The sequence below is a fragment of the Monodon monoceros genome, unplaced genomic scaffold (genome assembly GCF_005190385.1).
Source record: "Monodon monoceros isolate NGI ecotype Baffin Bay Population unplaced genomic scaffold, NGI_Narwhal_1 Super_Scaffold_20, whole genome shotgun sequence".
Taxonomy (NCBI): Eukaryota; Metazoa; Chordata; class Mammalia; order Artiodactyla; family Monodontidae; genus Monodon; species Monodon monoceros.
In genome coordinates, this window is record NW_021703777.1 from 35624000 (window position 1) to 35641426 (window position 17427).

The 17427-nt window shown below is 42.1% G+C and overlaps 1 protein-coding gene across 5 annotated transcripts in view; it reads right to left on the bottom strand.

Annotated features, from left to right (window-relative positions):
- Nucleotides 1–17427, bottom strand: part of AFF1 (AF4/FMR2 family member 1) — a 205772-nt gene that overhangs the window by 73693 nt on the left and 114652 nt on the right. For all 5 annotated transcript variants that reach the window (XM_029235699.1, XM_029235702.1, XM_029235700.1 and 2 more), the window contains one exon: nt 16253–17173. In XM_029235699.1, the coding sequence (XP_029091532.1) occupies nt 16253–17173 (921 nt within the window). The remainder of the gene's footprint in view (nt 1–16252; nt 17174–17427) is intronic.

Genomic DNA, 17427 nt, shown 5'->3' on the forward strand with positions numbered 1-17427 from the left:
GCAATACTACCTGTACTGTTTTCTTTAAATCAAGTTACTATCAACTCACTTTTTTACTTGGTCTGATCCTAAGTAACAATATTTATGAAATCCTGGGTCTGATATGCTGGTGTATATATGTTTTCTAACTCGCATTAAGATACATAAAGGGGCTTCCCTGGTGGCGCAGTGGTTGAGAGTCCGCCTGCCGATGCAGGGGACACGGGTTCGTGCCCCGGTCCGGGAAGATCCCACATGCCGCAGAGCAGCTGGGCCAGTGAGCCATGGCCACTGAGCCTGCGCATCCGGAGCCTGTGCTCCGCAACGGGAGAGGCCACAACAGTGAGAGGCCGGCGTACCACAAAAAAAAAAAAAAAGATACATAAAGATTGGTGCCCATATACTCTCTTGGAAGTTCATGTACTAATCAATGCCATTTAAGCCAAATGCTGAATGGAATGTCTTGGGACATCTTGTTGATGTTTTTTAGTAAAGCTGTAGTGATTCCCCTACCTTGTAAAATCATCCTACTTTATTCGCTTACACAAGTGTTGTCCATCCTTCACAAATTACATGAGAATACGCCTACTCATACCTTTCCTTACTGGATCTGTCACCCAGAACACAAAATTAAGATGTGCAATTCAGTACAATAATCTTTTTTCCATATGTTTCATGATGCCCAAATACAACTGAAAGCCCCCTATAGTTCTCACAACAACTAGTACAATTCTGGAATCCTGAAAATGCAGCAGGTACTCAATACATTATTAGTGGCACAAAATATTTATTCAAGTCTCTTATTTTAAAAAGCATCATATTTTTAAACATGAATAAAATTAAACCCATGATATAGAATTTCATTACTTCACCAAAACAGCTTACAGAAACACCATCAAACCAACCCAAACCATTAGGATACTTCTTAAGACCCTGGTGACTCCTAAACATAGTTGTAAAGTCAATAAAGATAACCTGAAGATGGGTAATATACACTTTTCCCACAGTGTGAGATTTGCTTTTACTGTCAAGGGAAGGTGGAATATCCCAGTCTACTATATGCTAGGCAAATATATCCCACTTCATTTTCACAACAGCCCTGTGGTTCAGGTAGAAATGTCCCACTTAACGGTGGAAGAAAATGAGCCCAAGTGTTCTGATTCCAGTTATTCATTAGAAACATTACCTCCCACTTAATATTTCCTTAAAGCCTTAATATTCAAAACTTTTCAGCTACCTAATCTTCAGATTCTAAGCCAAGGCAAAGAAATAAATCCACTACATTTACTCAGACATTTAGTGTTAAAATAACTATAATGATGTGATACAGAATCTGTTTATTAAATATTTACTATATGCCAATCACTGATCTAAGGGTTTCATAAACATTTTCTTATTTAAGCCTGACAACTACTTTAAGATTTTATTATTGTTTCTATTTTAAAGATAAGAAACTGAGGCTCAAGCAGTAATTTTTTTTTTTTTTTTTTGCGGTACGCGGGCCTCTCACTGTTGTGGCCTCTCCCGTTGCGGAGCACAGGCTCCTGACGCGCAGGCTCAGCGGCCATGGCTCACGGGCGCAGCCGCTCCGCGCCATGTGGGATCTTCCCGGACCGGGCCACGAACCCGTGTGCCCTCCATCGGCAGGCGGACTCTCAACCACTGCGCCACCAGGGAAACCCTCAAGCAGTAATTTTTAGTAGTTAAATAATTTGCCTGTGGTCTAACAGCTAATTCAAGGTAAAGACAAGATTCAAACCCAAATCTTCCTTAATCCAAAATCCATGCTCTTGGGACTTCCCTGGTGGTCCAGTGGCTAACACTCTGTGCTCCCAATGCAGGGGGCCTGGGTTCGATCTCTGGTCAAGGAACTAGATCCCACAAGCCACAGCTAAAAGACCCCACAAGCCTCAACTGAAAGATCCCGCGTAGGGCTTCCCTGGTGGCACAGTGGTTGAGAGTCTGCCTGCCGATGCAGGGGACACGGGTTCGTGGCCCGGTCCGGGAAGACCCCACATGCCGCGGAGCAGCTAGGCCCGTGAGCCATGGCCGCTGAGCCTGCGCGTCAGGAGCCTGTGCTCCGCAACGGGAGAGACCACACAGTGAGAGGCCCGCGTACCGCCAAAAAAAAGATCCCGCGTGCTGCAACGAACATCCAACACAGCCAAATAAATAAATAAATATCAAAACAACAACAACAAAATCCATGCTCTTAACTACTACCTATAATGCCTAAAAGTCCCATCTAATCAGCGCTCCACCCCACCTCCCCAAAATCTTCAAGTATATCTTCCTACCCTCTGACAACATCCAGAGTTTTTAGCATTCTGTGGATTACATGTTCTATTATATACTTATTATTCATCCCTAGTTATAAAATTATTAAGACATCAAAATTCTCAGCAATGGTATTGCCAGGAGTAAAAATGACATCTAACAAAAAAAGAACAGTTTGGAAATTCTCCAAAAACAATCACACTCCAGTTCTTAACAGTACCTTATACTAATTAAGTATACTTGTACAAGTATAAAAAATTACACCCTATAGAACCTGTACACTATGGAAACTTAAACATGAGTTGTCTGTATAACTACAGGATCCCTATTGCTAAGACCAGTTCCTTGGCAGTGAGGGGGGCGGGGGGTGGGGGGTGAGGGAGTCTCTGGAGTCCCCACAGGAGCCAGAGCTATTGTGTCCACCCTCCCTGTTGCAACCAATAAAAGCCCCTTCACGAATATAAAAACAAAAGGATATATATGTTGCTAAGATCAAAGGAAGGAAAGCAGCTCTTGTTTGCTGAATGGGTGTTGAAAACCAACTTCCTATTAGTCACTATAAAAACAAGAAAAGTAATTTAGAATAAAAGGTACTAAAGGATATGCTAATGGACTTGGTATAGGAAACAGCATCACAGTTCAATTGCTAGAATTCAAACTCTTTTTAAAAAAAGAACCATAATATTTTAGAGTAGAAAAGAGCATAGTGACTATCCACTCCCTTGTCACAGAAAAAAAAAACTAACCGAGCACAATTCTACTTGGTGACAAGGAGGATAAGAATCCATGTTCCACTGTTTCTGGCAGCAGCAAAAACCTTTAAAAAAAAAAAAATGTTAAAAAGGTGGGGGCAGTTGTCAAGTAGGCTAATAACCTTGTGGGTTTTTTTCTTTAACTAAAATATGAACAAGTGTCTAAATCACACATTTAAAGGTTTATAGGAAAACATCTTCACATTTGGAAACAAGGGCAAAAAGATAAAGAAACCAAGTAGGACCTACTTTATATAATTTCATTTAAAGTTTGAAAATCAACGCTTTTTAGTTTAATTAGATGCCATTAAACATGCTGCAGTATAAACCTTTCTGAAAAGATATGTCTTTTGCACATCGGCGTTCTCATCTCTTGGATTTGCCCAGAGCGAGGCATGATCACAAGGACAGAGAATCGATTCTGTACTTCTCACTCACAGGGCCAAGGCAAGTGACAGGAGGGGCGCAGGAGGGCTGGGGCAAGCCAACTGCTGTTCTTCAGGAATACAAGTCCTACGTTGCCAATGCTTCCAGCATTTTAAGAAAAAAAAGAATCAAAATCCAGATTTCAGTGTGAAATCTACTAATTTTCAGATGTTGCAACTAAATCAACACACCGTACAAGACACCTCCACGTGAGTGCCCTCCAGCACTGACTTTAAAGCTTCCTTCTCTCCCAAAGGAGGGAACAAGAGATTGGAAAACACACCCATTTTGAAGAGAAAGGTCTCTTTTTATGTGGAACATAGCCCCACATACAGAATGAACATCTTCAGTTCCCTCCAAGAGATGGTGAAAAGCACGCCTGCCTGAGGGAACAAAGCATGAGGCAGACTCACTGCCGACCTGGGATGGTCTCCTCTTTGCTGCACGGGCTCCTGCCAAAGCCTGGGATTGGCAACAGCGGCCTGACAGATCGCGAGAAACATGAACCAAGGAAGCAAAACAAACCACAGTGTAGTTATTTTATATGACTTGCACGGAATAAATCTGTGAACTATAGGTGAGTCATAACATAATAAAGGACTCAATTAGGTTCAGAACAACACCACCAGTGTTTTCCCTCGTCTTAGCAACTAATTCACTGGAATCTTGAGAGAACATAAGGGACATAAAGGACCCTGGTGTCTCTGTTTTACCCTTTACTGCAAGATAATTAATCTTACCAGAAAATTAAACCCAGGCTGCCAGTTGGGCATTTTCAGGGTCAATAATTCTTAAGTTACTAGGATACCAATTAATGATACCCAAGTGGTCTAGAGGAGCTACTGCCTCTACCCAAAATGGCTGGCTCATTCCCAAAAATGTGAATCACTCAATGGCAAAATATTCAAAATTGAGAATCCTTTGAGACTAACAGCAATTTTAATGTAAGTACCACTTATATATTTCTTTTATTTTTTTCACATCTTTATTGGAGTATAAATGCTTTACAATGTTGTGTTAGTTTCTGCTGTGCAACAAAGTGAATCAGCTATATGTATACATATATCCCCATACCCCCTCTCTCTTGAGACTCCCTCCCACCCTCCCTATCCCACCCGTCTAGGTCATCACAAAGCACCGACCTGATCTCCCTGTGCTATGCAGCAGCTTCCCACTAGCTGTCTATTTTACATTTGGTAGGGTATATATGTCAATGCTACTCTCTTACTTCGTCCCATATACTAAAGGAAATCTGGTGTCTTATTTAGTACAGAGGAAAACACCTATATACATGACAGATACATAAAAAATCATTACTTTCCAACTCTTATAGTACATAAAACCACCTGATTAATCTCTAAACTCAGTACTGAAAAGCACAGCAATTTAAGGCTGGAACTCTACTGAGAACACCTAGTAATAAGATTATGTTGCTTATTTTCAAATCCACACATAACAATACCTAAAATTACCTGGGAAATAAATAGGCTGAAAATGGTAAGTCAAACAATTCCTCTAAAAAAGTATTGAATTTAGTGGCTTCTTCCCATCTAAGTGTCCTAAAATAGAAGATTCAGTCTCACATCAAATAGTTTTCCCCCTCTGCTCCAACATTTATTAGAGGTTATCTTTCAGACTCCAGATCAAAGTGAACAGGGTAAGAACTCTCAAGCTGAGCACAGTGCAGGAAATAGCCCCGTTTTCCCCAGTCCTCACCTGTGCTATACACAAAGGACAAACAAGTGTGAGACAAATGACCCCACCCTCAAAGTGTTTCCCACCTGGAGAAACACACAGAGGACAATGCCAAGGAGAAGTGCTGAGACTGGAGGTGTGGGCACCAGGAGCACAGGGGAAAATCCTCACTAAAGGGCCTGGGTGACAGCAGGGGGGCTGGGAGACATGGGCAGGCGGGTCACAACCCAAGCCTGGAGAGACAAGTAAGAAAGCAACTGGAGGGCTTCCCTGGTGGCGCAGTGGTTGAGAGTCCGCCTGCCGATGCAGGGGACACGGGTTCGTGCCCTGGTCCGGAAGGATCCCACGTGCCGCGGAGCGGCTGGGCCCGTGAGCCATGGCCGCTGAGCCTGCGCGTCCAGAGCCTGTGCTCCACAACAGGAGAGGCCACAACAGTGAGAGGCCCGCGTACCGCAAAAAAAAAAAAAAAAGGGTTATGACTCCACAGAAAACACGCTGTGTGGCAGAAAGACTACTGGAACTGGAAGTTAAGGGTCCTGGTTTCGTGCCCCCAGCTCTGCCACTTATGAACTTAAATCATTAAACTTCTTAAGAGACTCAGTTCCATGGCATGTAAAATGGTGATTCGTGCCAACTGCCCTGCCTAACTCACGAGGTTGCTGTGACAATCAAGAGGGAATAAGCAAGTGCTTTGGGAATTAAAAGGGGGGGGGGATGTGTTGGGGGGAGGCAGTAAAGTATTTCTGAGAGCATAAGCTTTCATAAAATGAAATATTTACACCAGGGTTTGCCAAACTATGGGAAAGCTGCTCTTCAGGGGTGAGCAGGATGCCCCTGTGCCATCAGGCAGGGATGGGAAGGGCGGTCGGTGGCTCCTCACCTTGGCAAACCAGTTTTTAAAAGTTCAACAACCCCCAAGCAAATGCTTTCTTTCCCTAGGCTCTTCATTTGTCTAACACTTGAAAATCAAATGTTTAGGGCTTTATTCACCTAGAGCATCGTAACTGGGCATTCGCGATCCCTTTGATCTGATCCCACCCACATGCTCAAGGGTACTCCAATACACGGGAGCCTGTTTCGGGTCTTCCTGTCTCCTCAGCAACTCTACCTGCTCATTTTGATAGTCCTACCTTGTTCCTTAAAGCCCAGCTCAAATTTTAACTCTAATCACTCCTACCACCACCTACTGAGCTCTTCCTATGTACCCAGTACTGTTTTAAGCACTTCATATGGATGACCCTGCATCCAGTAGCCCCACTGTACAGAAGGATAAACTGACAACACAGTGAGGTCAAGTTCCTTTGCCTCTACCAGATCTCCTTGAACCAAAGGCCCAGCTACCCCTACTAAATCTTGCACTGTTTCTTGCCTCTATGTCTTTTCTCTCAATCCTTTAGCCTGGAATGCATTTTCGTCAATACCCAACCAAAGTGCTTCAAAAGTCAACTCTAAAAAAAAATGAAAGGCAATATAATGTAGGTGTCATAGTTAAGGGCATGGATTGGAGCAAAACTACTTGGATATGGATTCTAGATCCAGCACTTAAGGCCTGGGTAAACTTGAACAAATGAATCTTTCTGCACCTCTGTAAATCTCTCGGTAAAACAGCCACCGTAACAGTGCTTACCACATGGGATGGCTGTGAGGATTAAGTTGATTCACATAAAGCATTTGGAACAGTTCCTATCACAAAGTGCACTAGAGAACAGTGTGAGCATTATATGACTATAATTAGTAGTTCCATATTACCTTTTCATACTGATTATACTTTGTATTTTTTACGCTATGTAATAAATGTACTGTCAAGTGTCTTTCTCTCCTATCAGCTCCCCTCTGTATCTAGTGGGTGTTCAAATATTGTTGACCAAAATGGCAGAAACCTAGAATGCAAAAAGTGAATCCTTCTATGACTACATTTTTCCTGACAGGAAAGATTTTTTTTAACATTTTGTAAGAATGTCCAGATTATTTGGTAATAGGAAAAAAAATTTTTTTTACCCCAAATTAACATGTTCTCAGGCATGAGGAGAAAAAAATGTTGGAAGTAACATAAACTCTAATTATAGCATGAAATTCTATTAAAAATTTCTTCTCTAAAATGCAATAGCAAACGTTTGCTTTGGGGTAGAATATTTAAAAAATTGAGCTGCAAGGAAAAGAATCCATAAAGCCTGAGCTGGTAAGAATGAGTACGGGGACTCTGAATAGCACAGAATATTTACTTTCCTTTCTTAATTCATACAGTGCAGTTCAAAGCTTCGATCTTGCCCAATATGAATTTTCGGAGTTCTATTTTTTGTAAATTGGAACAAAAAAACCCTAAGGTGATTTATCTGAGGGACAGAGCTAGAAATAGGACCTCTAATTACTTAAATACTAAGGCCCCTAGATTAAAACATTAAACCTCAAAACCTTTCAGCCAAAGGGATTAAAGAGATTAGAATGGGCTTGACAAATTACCACAGGGTTAGGGGGATGGAAAAAAGCAGAGAAAAAGTAGGCCAAGCTTAAATAGGGAATAAAATGAAGTTCAAGAGAAATCTAATGGTGTGTGTGGACCCTGAACATCTGGCAGGGGGGAAAAATGGTCGACCTAGGGATTTCAACAATTAAAAAAGGAACAATATCAATGTAAAACTAACTGCTTAGAAAGTTCTTAGAAAATGTGAACACGCCGCAGAGTTAACCTTGGAAAATGATTTTCAAATAGATCTTGGCAAATGGAGAGGAGAAATGCATGGCCAAAAACAAACAAACAAAAGAACAAACTTGTTATGATAACATGAACCAGAATCCTCTCTTAAAAAGAATTCGGCTGAAATATCTCATGTATATTGGCCACCCCCACCAAAACAGCCCAAATCAAAACCACTAACTCAGTCGCCAGCAGGACTCCCCTCGGAATATCTGGTTTTCTGTCCCTGAAGATTATCAGTTGGCTGAGAATAAAACACAATTAATCTAGAGAGGAGCTAAAATGACTCGGGTGGCACATGAGAGCCTGGGAGAGTGCACAGCCTGGAAAGATTCTGAAGCGGTGAATGTCTCCATTCTGGCAGAGGCACAGCATGAGGGACCCAGGGGGGATCCAATAACCCTCCACAAACATCTCAAGTGTGAAAACAACAAGGAGGAACAGGAATTTCTTATCCTGGTACCAAATGTACTTCTGGCGTTTTGAGAAGGAATGGAAAGTAAAACGTACAAGGAAAACAACTCCAAATAATACCACCCAAAAAGATGTTCCAGGTTCGATCGCAGGCTTTCTTCTTGCTTCTATAAACAATTCTGTTCTCTGCACTAACCCATTTCCAGCAATTTCTGGAGCTCTTCCAAAAATATTCTGCCTATATTACTTAAAATGTTTCCTTCAGAGTTTAAAGTGTTTCTTCAAACTCAAAAAAAATCGCCAGGATCAGGAAATTAAAGGTGGCAGCATCTACTCAGCTCTAGCTGGTGAAACTGAAAATCTGATTTTTCACCAGAATTCTCCAGTTTGTAAATATTGGCTCAGAGGGAGGACAAAAAAAAAAGAAAGAAAGAAAGAAAAAGAAAAAAGAAAAACACATTATATAGGCAAAACAAAATAGTCTGCAGGTCCCGTCTAGCCCTCAGGCTGCCTGCAACTTCTGCTCTAAAACTTCTGTCAGTCATTTGCCACTATTTTTAAACTTCTATATTTAGATATTTTGGGGTCGAAAATTTAGCCATCCTCCAAGCAGATGCAGGTTATTGCTATTCATTATTTCTTGTAGATAGGACGTATTCTGCCCAGACACTCAACATCGTTAGGGAACTGTGCACACAGAAAACCTTGCTATCATTTTCCCAACAAACATTTAAGTCACATAGGTCTGCCCAAGTTACCTGAGCTCTAGCTCATGGAATCTAACTTAAATTTCCAATAAAGAACTACTGCAATAAAAACATTTTTAGAAAACTGAGTGAAGAAGCTAGATAAGGCTGTATCAGAATCTTACTTTCCCCATGAGCTTGAAAATGTTGGGGACCCAAAGAAAAAAAAAAAAAACATGAGCTGTAGAGGAAGAGTGTATGTAGTTCCGGGGGCCCTATTCTCTTATTTCTTCCCTGAGGCTTCTCTCATGTCCTGCTCAGGACAAGTAGTCCCATCAATTCAGGTGATCATTTTGTCTGAGGGCCCACAAGGGAGACTCCAGAACCAGTGGGAAGGGAGCCCTTCTCTAACTCCTTGTGGCCTGTTATCGGCTCTTCTGGAACAGTTTCATTTCCAGGCTCTAGAAGAAACCTCATGAGAATCAGCTACAGGTACTTGAGCCCACCTGTATACTTGCTGAATCAATCTCCTACAATGGGACCTGGGAATTTTTATTTTTAACCATTTGTATTTTTAACAGGCTTCCCCCAGGTGATTCAGACTTGCCACCAAGTTTCAGAATGAATGCACAGGATGAATGCACAAATTCCATTTGACCTACAGTACTGGGTTTAGAACCCAAGAAAACTTACAATGGTCTCTGTATATCATGTGGCATAAACCACTGGCATATACTTTCCCTCTGCTTGGAATACTGATGCTGTTTAACTTCTAACACACCTACTGTAGTCTGAATATTTATGTGTCCCCCAAATTCAGACCGAAAACCTAACCCAAAGGTGATGATAGTAAGAGGTGGGGGCCTTTGGGAGATGCTTAAGTCATGAGGGTAGAGCACTCACTAATGGGATTAATGCCTTATAAAAGAAGTTCCAGAGAGAAAGTCCTAGCCCCTCCCACCATGTAAGGACACAGCAGGAAGGCACCGGCTGGGAACTCTGAAGAGAGTCCTCACGAGAACATGACCATACTGGTGCCTTGATCTTGGACATCCAGCCTCCAGAACTGTGAGAAATAAATTTCTGTTGCTTACAAGCTACGCAGTCTGTGGTACTTTGTTATAGCAGTCCGAATGGACTCAGACAACCCCTCACATTTTTCACTTCTACTCACCATTCAGGTCTCACTCAATACTTCCCCAGAGAATTCTTCCCTAAGCTCCTACATTCTAAGCCACAACACCCCTTTATCAATCTTATAATAGTTTATAGATTCCTTTATAGAACTTGCCAAAGTTCTTACACATTGATCTGAGTGGTTACTTAAATAGAGTCAGTTTCTAACTAGATAATTAAGGTCCAAGAGGAATGGAATCATCCGGGGTTTCCCCGCCATTGTAACCCCCCACCCCCATCCCCAGCATTAGGCCTGCCATACAGTAGGTACTCTAAAAATTTTAGTTAAAAGTTGCTGAACTGATGATATATATGGGAGAGAGGGAGCTTAACTATATTTTGAGTGACTCATCAGCAGGATATACACCACCGACACACCGAAAGTGCACCTCTTGAAGGGTTAGATCATTTCATAATGGGGAAGTTCCTCGTTTCAGGATTTAAGATAAGAAAGCTAAATAATAAGAAAGTAGGAAAGATTGTTTGCATACATGAATGCAAAGTGAATCACTGTCACAGTTTTCCACTGTGGATTACTTCACTCTATTAGGCTGGCACTTTATTGAAAACGGAAGGCATAATTTAAGAGTTGCCGTGAGTCAAAGTAGTCCAACAATGAATTCACAGCTGCAGGTGACACCTGAGTCTTGGAAATTAGGTGGAAGGATTTGGTATCAGAAAATGTTCCCAAATGATGTCATGAGAGGCCACAAGGAAAAGAGCAATTGCTCTGCAGAAATCAGAAACCATCAGGACTGAAAGCCAGATTTCTCTGGAGGGCAATGGAGTAGGGCCATATAAGGAAGTAGAAGCAGTAGCAAATTTAAATTGACGGTAAATTCTGCTAGGATCCAGTGACTTATTTGCTTAAATTAAGTTAATTGTATTATTTACACGTACACTTCAAACCCTAAGTGAAAAAACAGAAACCTATAACTTCCCCTAATTTATAAGCAGATTCTCAAGTTTTCAAGATGATCTTCAATTTCTGCTTCTGAAGACCCAGCAGGACCCCATTTCTTCCCGCTCCTGCCCTTGCCACAGGTAAAGCTAAGCCAGGGATGGCCTGGTTTAGGGCCTTCTCAGCTACACCTGCCTGGTCCCAAAGCTTTAAATACCCACCACAGGCAAACACAGCCCAAATTTATTAGTCCCAGTATTAAGATGAGATTTCTTTTGTGTTATGATTTCTACTCATCTTGTGTGAAACTTACAGGATTTAAGCTATGTTAAGTAGTTCAAAATGGAGTCCCAGTGGCCAATGTGAACTTCTGTATTAGTTGTTTTGAAAAGTCCACCATAGGACTGTGAATGTCTTAGAGTAAGACCATTACACCCACTGATAAACTCCTTAAAATGAGCCCACTGAGCTGAGCAACTGAAGGTTCTTCCCTGGAGGACCCAATTTCCCCCTGCTGAGAGCTGTTCCACGTGGGCACTGCTGGAGGCTCTGTCCAAGCAGAGGGCTACTTCGCACTCAAGCTTGTCCCGAGACCACTGCTAGACCGAGACGGTTGCTAGACAGACCGCTGCTTGTGCTGAGACACCCCCTTCCCGGACTTCTCCTTGGAGTGGTTTGTTACTCTCTTGCCTATTTTCCTGACTTGACTAACTTGTGCTGTGTGCTAACTGAATTCTGGCTCCATTTCGTTTATCTCCACTCCTGTGATTCTTACCCCGCCACAAACATCCAAACTTATCATTTTCCCTGGGCTGATCTACTACCGATGACTGCCAACTTGTCATGTCTACCTGGATATATAACAGCATCTCAAACTTAATATGTGATCCATCCAGAGCATCCTGGTTTTCCCTCTAAACCTGTTCCACCCAGGTCAGCTCCATCTCAGGAGCAGGTATCATCCCACCATCCACACCTTTCCAGTAGGACCTTCCTTAATGCCTCACTTTCCCTCGCACCTCAGGCCCACTCCCACCTCCAGTCAATCACAAAGCCCTATTACTCCCCTGCCCAATATATTTGGAATCTATCCACTTCTCACCATGTCCACTGCTATTATCCTACGCCAAGCCATCGTCATTTCCCACCCCCTAGCTGGCCTCCCTACTTCTGCCACCCTTGCCCCTCCAAGCCATTCTCCACCCAGGAGCCAGAATGATCTTTTTCAGAAAGAGAAAGTAGATAGATATATCACTCCCATGCTCAAGATCCTCCTATGGTCTCCATGCATACTTAACAAGCAGAGGTAGAAAGATCACAGAACTGAGAATTCTAACTCTGGCTCTGCTACTAACTAAACTGTAGCAAAATTAAGTAACCTCACCTTTCTAGGCTTTATTTACAACATGAAAGGGCTGTAGGTTTACCCTTAAAATTCTAATATTCTAAATCCAGTATACAATTTAATATGCCCACCTCAACTTAATCCATTTCTCCCTTTCAGTAAAATGCCTATCTGCCTCTAAGCACATCCACTCCAGTCCAGGGTCCACACTCAGGAACGCTCACACAGAGATGCCTTGGTTTTCCTCTCACTCCCATTTGTTAACTTCCGGTAGAAAGAGCTACAAGGAATCTCAGCCTTCCGTTTGAGCAATTCGGTCTCTGATGTGGCAACTCTACAGCTGGAAGGCATCCATGTGAGATCGTGGAGTCCTGGCTATATCCTCAGATGGGTCATTTCAAGATGCTATACATCTTCCAGTTGACACAAAACTAAAACCAACATGCCCAGAGAAAAATCCAGTGCACGCTGTGTGCTCTAGCCTCTATTTAGTCAGAATGTTGACCTTTTGATAATTTTTTTCCTGTAGGATTTTAGGAAAGACTAAGTGTTAACAGTGAGCATCACTTATCCCAGAAAGGAATACCATTATTTAGGAGAACCAACTAAAATATACAAACCAAGTGTTTCCCATGAAGTGAAAGGACAGAAAATAGCAAGGAACTCATACGTATGTGGCTTGAGAATAAAGGAGTGCCAGACAGACAAGATGACTTTCCCATCTTGGTCCATTTTTTTAAAATACTGTTTGACGGAAGCAGTGGGGGAGGGGAGCAATGAAACAAACCACAAAACCCACACACTCAGAATGCCAGGAAAGAAAACCTCCTCCGACTTGCCTTAGGACAAATTCAGCAAATAAAGGAAAACCACTTAGCTATCCCCATGCCCCTTCCCATGGCTCTACCAACAGCCAACTTCCCCTTCCACCCTGGCATTCTCTATCCTTCTGCCCCAATGCCACAAGCAGCCCAAGATATTGCTACTATTCCGGTTCTATATTCAGAATTTACCTGCTCTGGGGTTAATTCCCCACTTTTGCTGTCCCCCACCTCTATGCTTTCCTTTGACTCACCAGAATATTAAAATCTGACAACTAATAAAGGGCCCGCATGCCACAACTAAAGATCCCACGTGCTACAACTAAGACCCGACACAGCCAAAAATACATATATACTTCTTTTAATTTGAGATTTTTAAAATCCAATCTACATGGTTTTTTTTAAATGCTTTTTTAAAAATATATTTATTTTATTTATTTATTTTTGGCTGCATTGGGTCTTCGTTGCTGTGCACAGGCTTCTCATTGCGGTGGCTTCTCCTGTTGTGGAGCACAGGCTCTAGAGCGCAGGCTCAGTAGTTGTGGCGCATGGGCTTAGTTGCTCCGTGGCATGTGGGATCTTCCCAGACGAGGGCTCGAACCCATGTTCCCTGCATTGGCAGGCGGATTCTTAACCACTGAGCCACCAGGTAAGCCCCTACATGTTTTTAAAACCTTAAAAAAATAGCCATTTTATTGGGTCTACAAAGAGAAAATTAATGGTAAGTCTGTGAAACATAAGATCTTACTAAACCAAATCTAAACGCTCGCCAGAAAGCACCAATATCCCTGTTTCCCAGACTTACTCCCCCTTCATTGCAAGTTCTTTGCCCAGAGCCCTCCATCTGCCTGACCCCTCAGCTCCATCCTCCCATGCCACAAACACCACCCAGGGGCTCCAAGGCAGTTAGCACCACAGCTGCCACTGGCCTCAGAACACTGATTAGAGGCCAGAGGGAGCCATCATGTTAAAATGAAGGTTGACTGCAAACACAGGCCGAAGATGAAACGTTTACATCTACTCAATTGTTGACAGCAGGTCAAGAAAAGCCAAGAAAACCTCATTCTCTTACCACATCTATGAATGATTTTGTTCAACTGTCCACTCAGAAAATATGCAACGACTATCTAATGTGGTCCTATGTTTGAAATATGTATTAAATCTGAGGAGCTGTAAAACCCTGGAGAAATCTCAACTCACCGTATCTTTTTTTCACCAGGAAAGCAAAAGGTTAACCGGGATCCTCTAACCTAAAAGGTCTACCAGAAAACCTGTTGGCTGAATTTACATGGGTTCACTGTCTTAAGGCTGATGTTTGAAACTTTCTCTATGCACCTAGTAGCAGACAGTTCTCTGATTGTTTCACATGTGTAGGCTGATCTCCACGCTAGACTGTCATCTCTCTGGGGCAGGGACCAGTACTTCCTTGGCATCCCACTCTGTGCTTATACATATGGTTGGGTATTTGGTAGACAGTGCAAATATTTGCTAATTGGTCTTAGAATTGTTTTAAAGCAATTTTTAGTTGCTTAGTTTTCTTTTTAAAGAAAACATGTTAAATTGTCCCCTTACCTTTTTTTTCTTTTTAAACTAGGAAAATATAACAGACCTTATTTGATAAATAAAGAAAATTCCATTAAGTTCTTTCTGAATTATAAGGTAGGCTGACTGACCATAGGAGGTGGGAAGATCTCACTTTATTCTTCTCCACCTTCATTCTGTTCCCTACCCCTACCGCCCAACAGAGCACAAAATGTTCAATAAATGGCTCATTGCAGTGAATCTGCATAGCTTATGGGGTTATAGGGATTGTTCTGCCATCTTGGTCATTTCTACCACGTGCTTTACTCCTTTCTAATTTTTCCTCAGCCTCCAAACCAGTCACATTCTGAAGACATCCAGAGACACTCCAGCTCAACAGCTGACTATGGACAGAACCCTAAGCTCTTCTAAACCAAAAGCTGACACCACAAAGGAACAGATTTTCCTCCTTCAAGATAAGGGTTATCTTTCCAGCTATGGATCCTGGAATTTTTTTTTTCTTTCTTTTTTTAAACCTTAAGGAATTTTGCCTTCTAGCACTATGCAAAACTGATGTAAAGCTGGTATCTGGGTGCACATACAAGTCTTTGAGGACTGGATATGCAAATTAGAATGTTTATACAATTGATGTAACTCAACCACAGACTTTACCTTAACAGATAAACGCTAAAATAAATTCACTTCAAACATTTCACTTTGCACTACAAATCTGAATTTGAGTAACGTGTTAATTTAGAATTTCAGTGATAGAATGTGTGCTCTGATTCTTCTCATTGAAACACCACGTTGCCATTTGTCAAAGGAGCAGAAAAAGGAATTTTTCCTTTGTTTAAAAAGATAAAGTATGTTGTTTACTTGAAAAAGCCATAGTTGAATAACATTCTATATTTGTGACTCTCTCAAATGAGATGTCATCACACCTCCACTCTTCTTTTGTAGGTGGTAAATAAAATATATTAGAACAGAAATTCAGTTTCACAGTTTCTTATAATTTATAGGGGACAAATCTTTAAAAATTAATACTCCTCCAACATTTTGATCTCTTGTTTTCACTTTTTTATGGTTTGGATCTCAGGAAAAACTAACTGGGGCAGAGGAAGTATTAACCAAAAAAAATTTTTTTCTTTACAGTGTCTTTAAAGAAGTCAGTGTTCCCCAAAGCCCCCAAAAATCAAAGACAGCTCAAAACCTTCCTGAAACTCTCATGCTAGAAATGTCCTCTGCCTCAATTGGGTTGTGGGTTGTATAGGTGTATCCATTTTTCAAAACAGAGCAAACTATCCTCTTCCCATCTCTATATTTTACTGTATGTAAATCATGGCTCAATAAAAAGATTTTTTAACTTTCTACAAATCACATTTCAATATCTGTCATCAGTAATTCACTTCAGACCTGAGTTTCTTGTGGGTCAACAAGATCCTAAAGCCAGAAAGGAATCTCCCTGAACAAAGGCTACTGACACCCCTGCCCCTAAACCTCCAGAAACTTCCACCTCAAATCTTTCTTCACACTGGAATTGCCTCAGATATGAACTTCCACTCACCTCGACTGACTGAGAAGGCATTTTCAGCTTAGTGAGCTTGGCTTTGGCAGGCACTTTTAAGTCTGTTTTTTCAAAACTCTGTTGTCGGTAGTCCTCCGGCAGTGGTTTCAGTTCAGGAGACTCACTAGGAGCCTGATCTTGACCATCCATGGGCCGGACATAAGCTGTGGGCTTCTGCTGCATTGCAAGGCTTTTTGAGGGGAGGGGGGGTGGGGGGAAAGTCTGAGAAGGTGGCTGGGGAGGGGCTACCCCAAGGCTGGCAACTGCTACTGAACTGTCTTGAAGGGTCTCTTTATCATGGACCTTTACCAGTAGGTCCTTGGGAGACTTGGCCGGACAGTAGCCTTTATTGTTACTGTTACTGCTGTGAACCTTGTTGCTTCCTTGCGTCCTGGGAAGAGTCTGCTGGTTGGAATGTACAGGTGACAAAGGGGGGACTGGGGAAGGCAAAGAGAACAAAGGAGAAAGCTCCCTCTCTGGAGCTGAGTCTGTCATTGAAGCACAGTGGTCTCCATCAGCCCTGCGGTCACCCTTTTTGTGATGACTAGAGCTGTACCCCTCCTGACCAAGGCGATCTTGGGTCATGTGCTGGGTGTCCGGTGGGCCATAGCTTTTGACATGGAGACTTGGCATTGGTTCCATTCTTGGCTGCGCCATCTTTGGGTTGTGGCTAATGGTACCAATAGGAAGTGGTCCAGAGGCAGGAGTATTAATAGGCTGGTGGTGGACACTAGTGTGGAAGGAGTGAGATGGAATGCTGCTCCCCTTCTCAGGAAATGAGGGGTATCTTGGCTTTCCCAACCTATTTTCAGAAGCATCCAAGCGTTGAGGGTGGGACTTGGTACTAAGGAACTCCTTCACCTCTTCATAGTTTCCCAGCATGTTCTGTATTCGACTGGATAGCTCATCACCTTTTTCTGTCTAAAAAAAGAAAAGACAGCAGAGTTAGATATTGAGGGGGAAAAAGAGGGGGAGGAAAACCATTGTTTAGTAAACCATGTTACATAATGCCATTAGAAAAGAAACACCTCAATTTAATGTGTAACACCGAATTTAACATGCAATTTCGACTCAATTCCCCTGCTGAGAAGCCTGCCACGGACAAATATTACTAAATACAGGAGACAAACATTACAAAAGAAAACCACAAACTTTGGTAATTTTGACTTACCGAG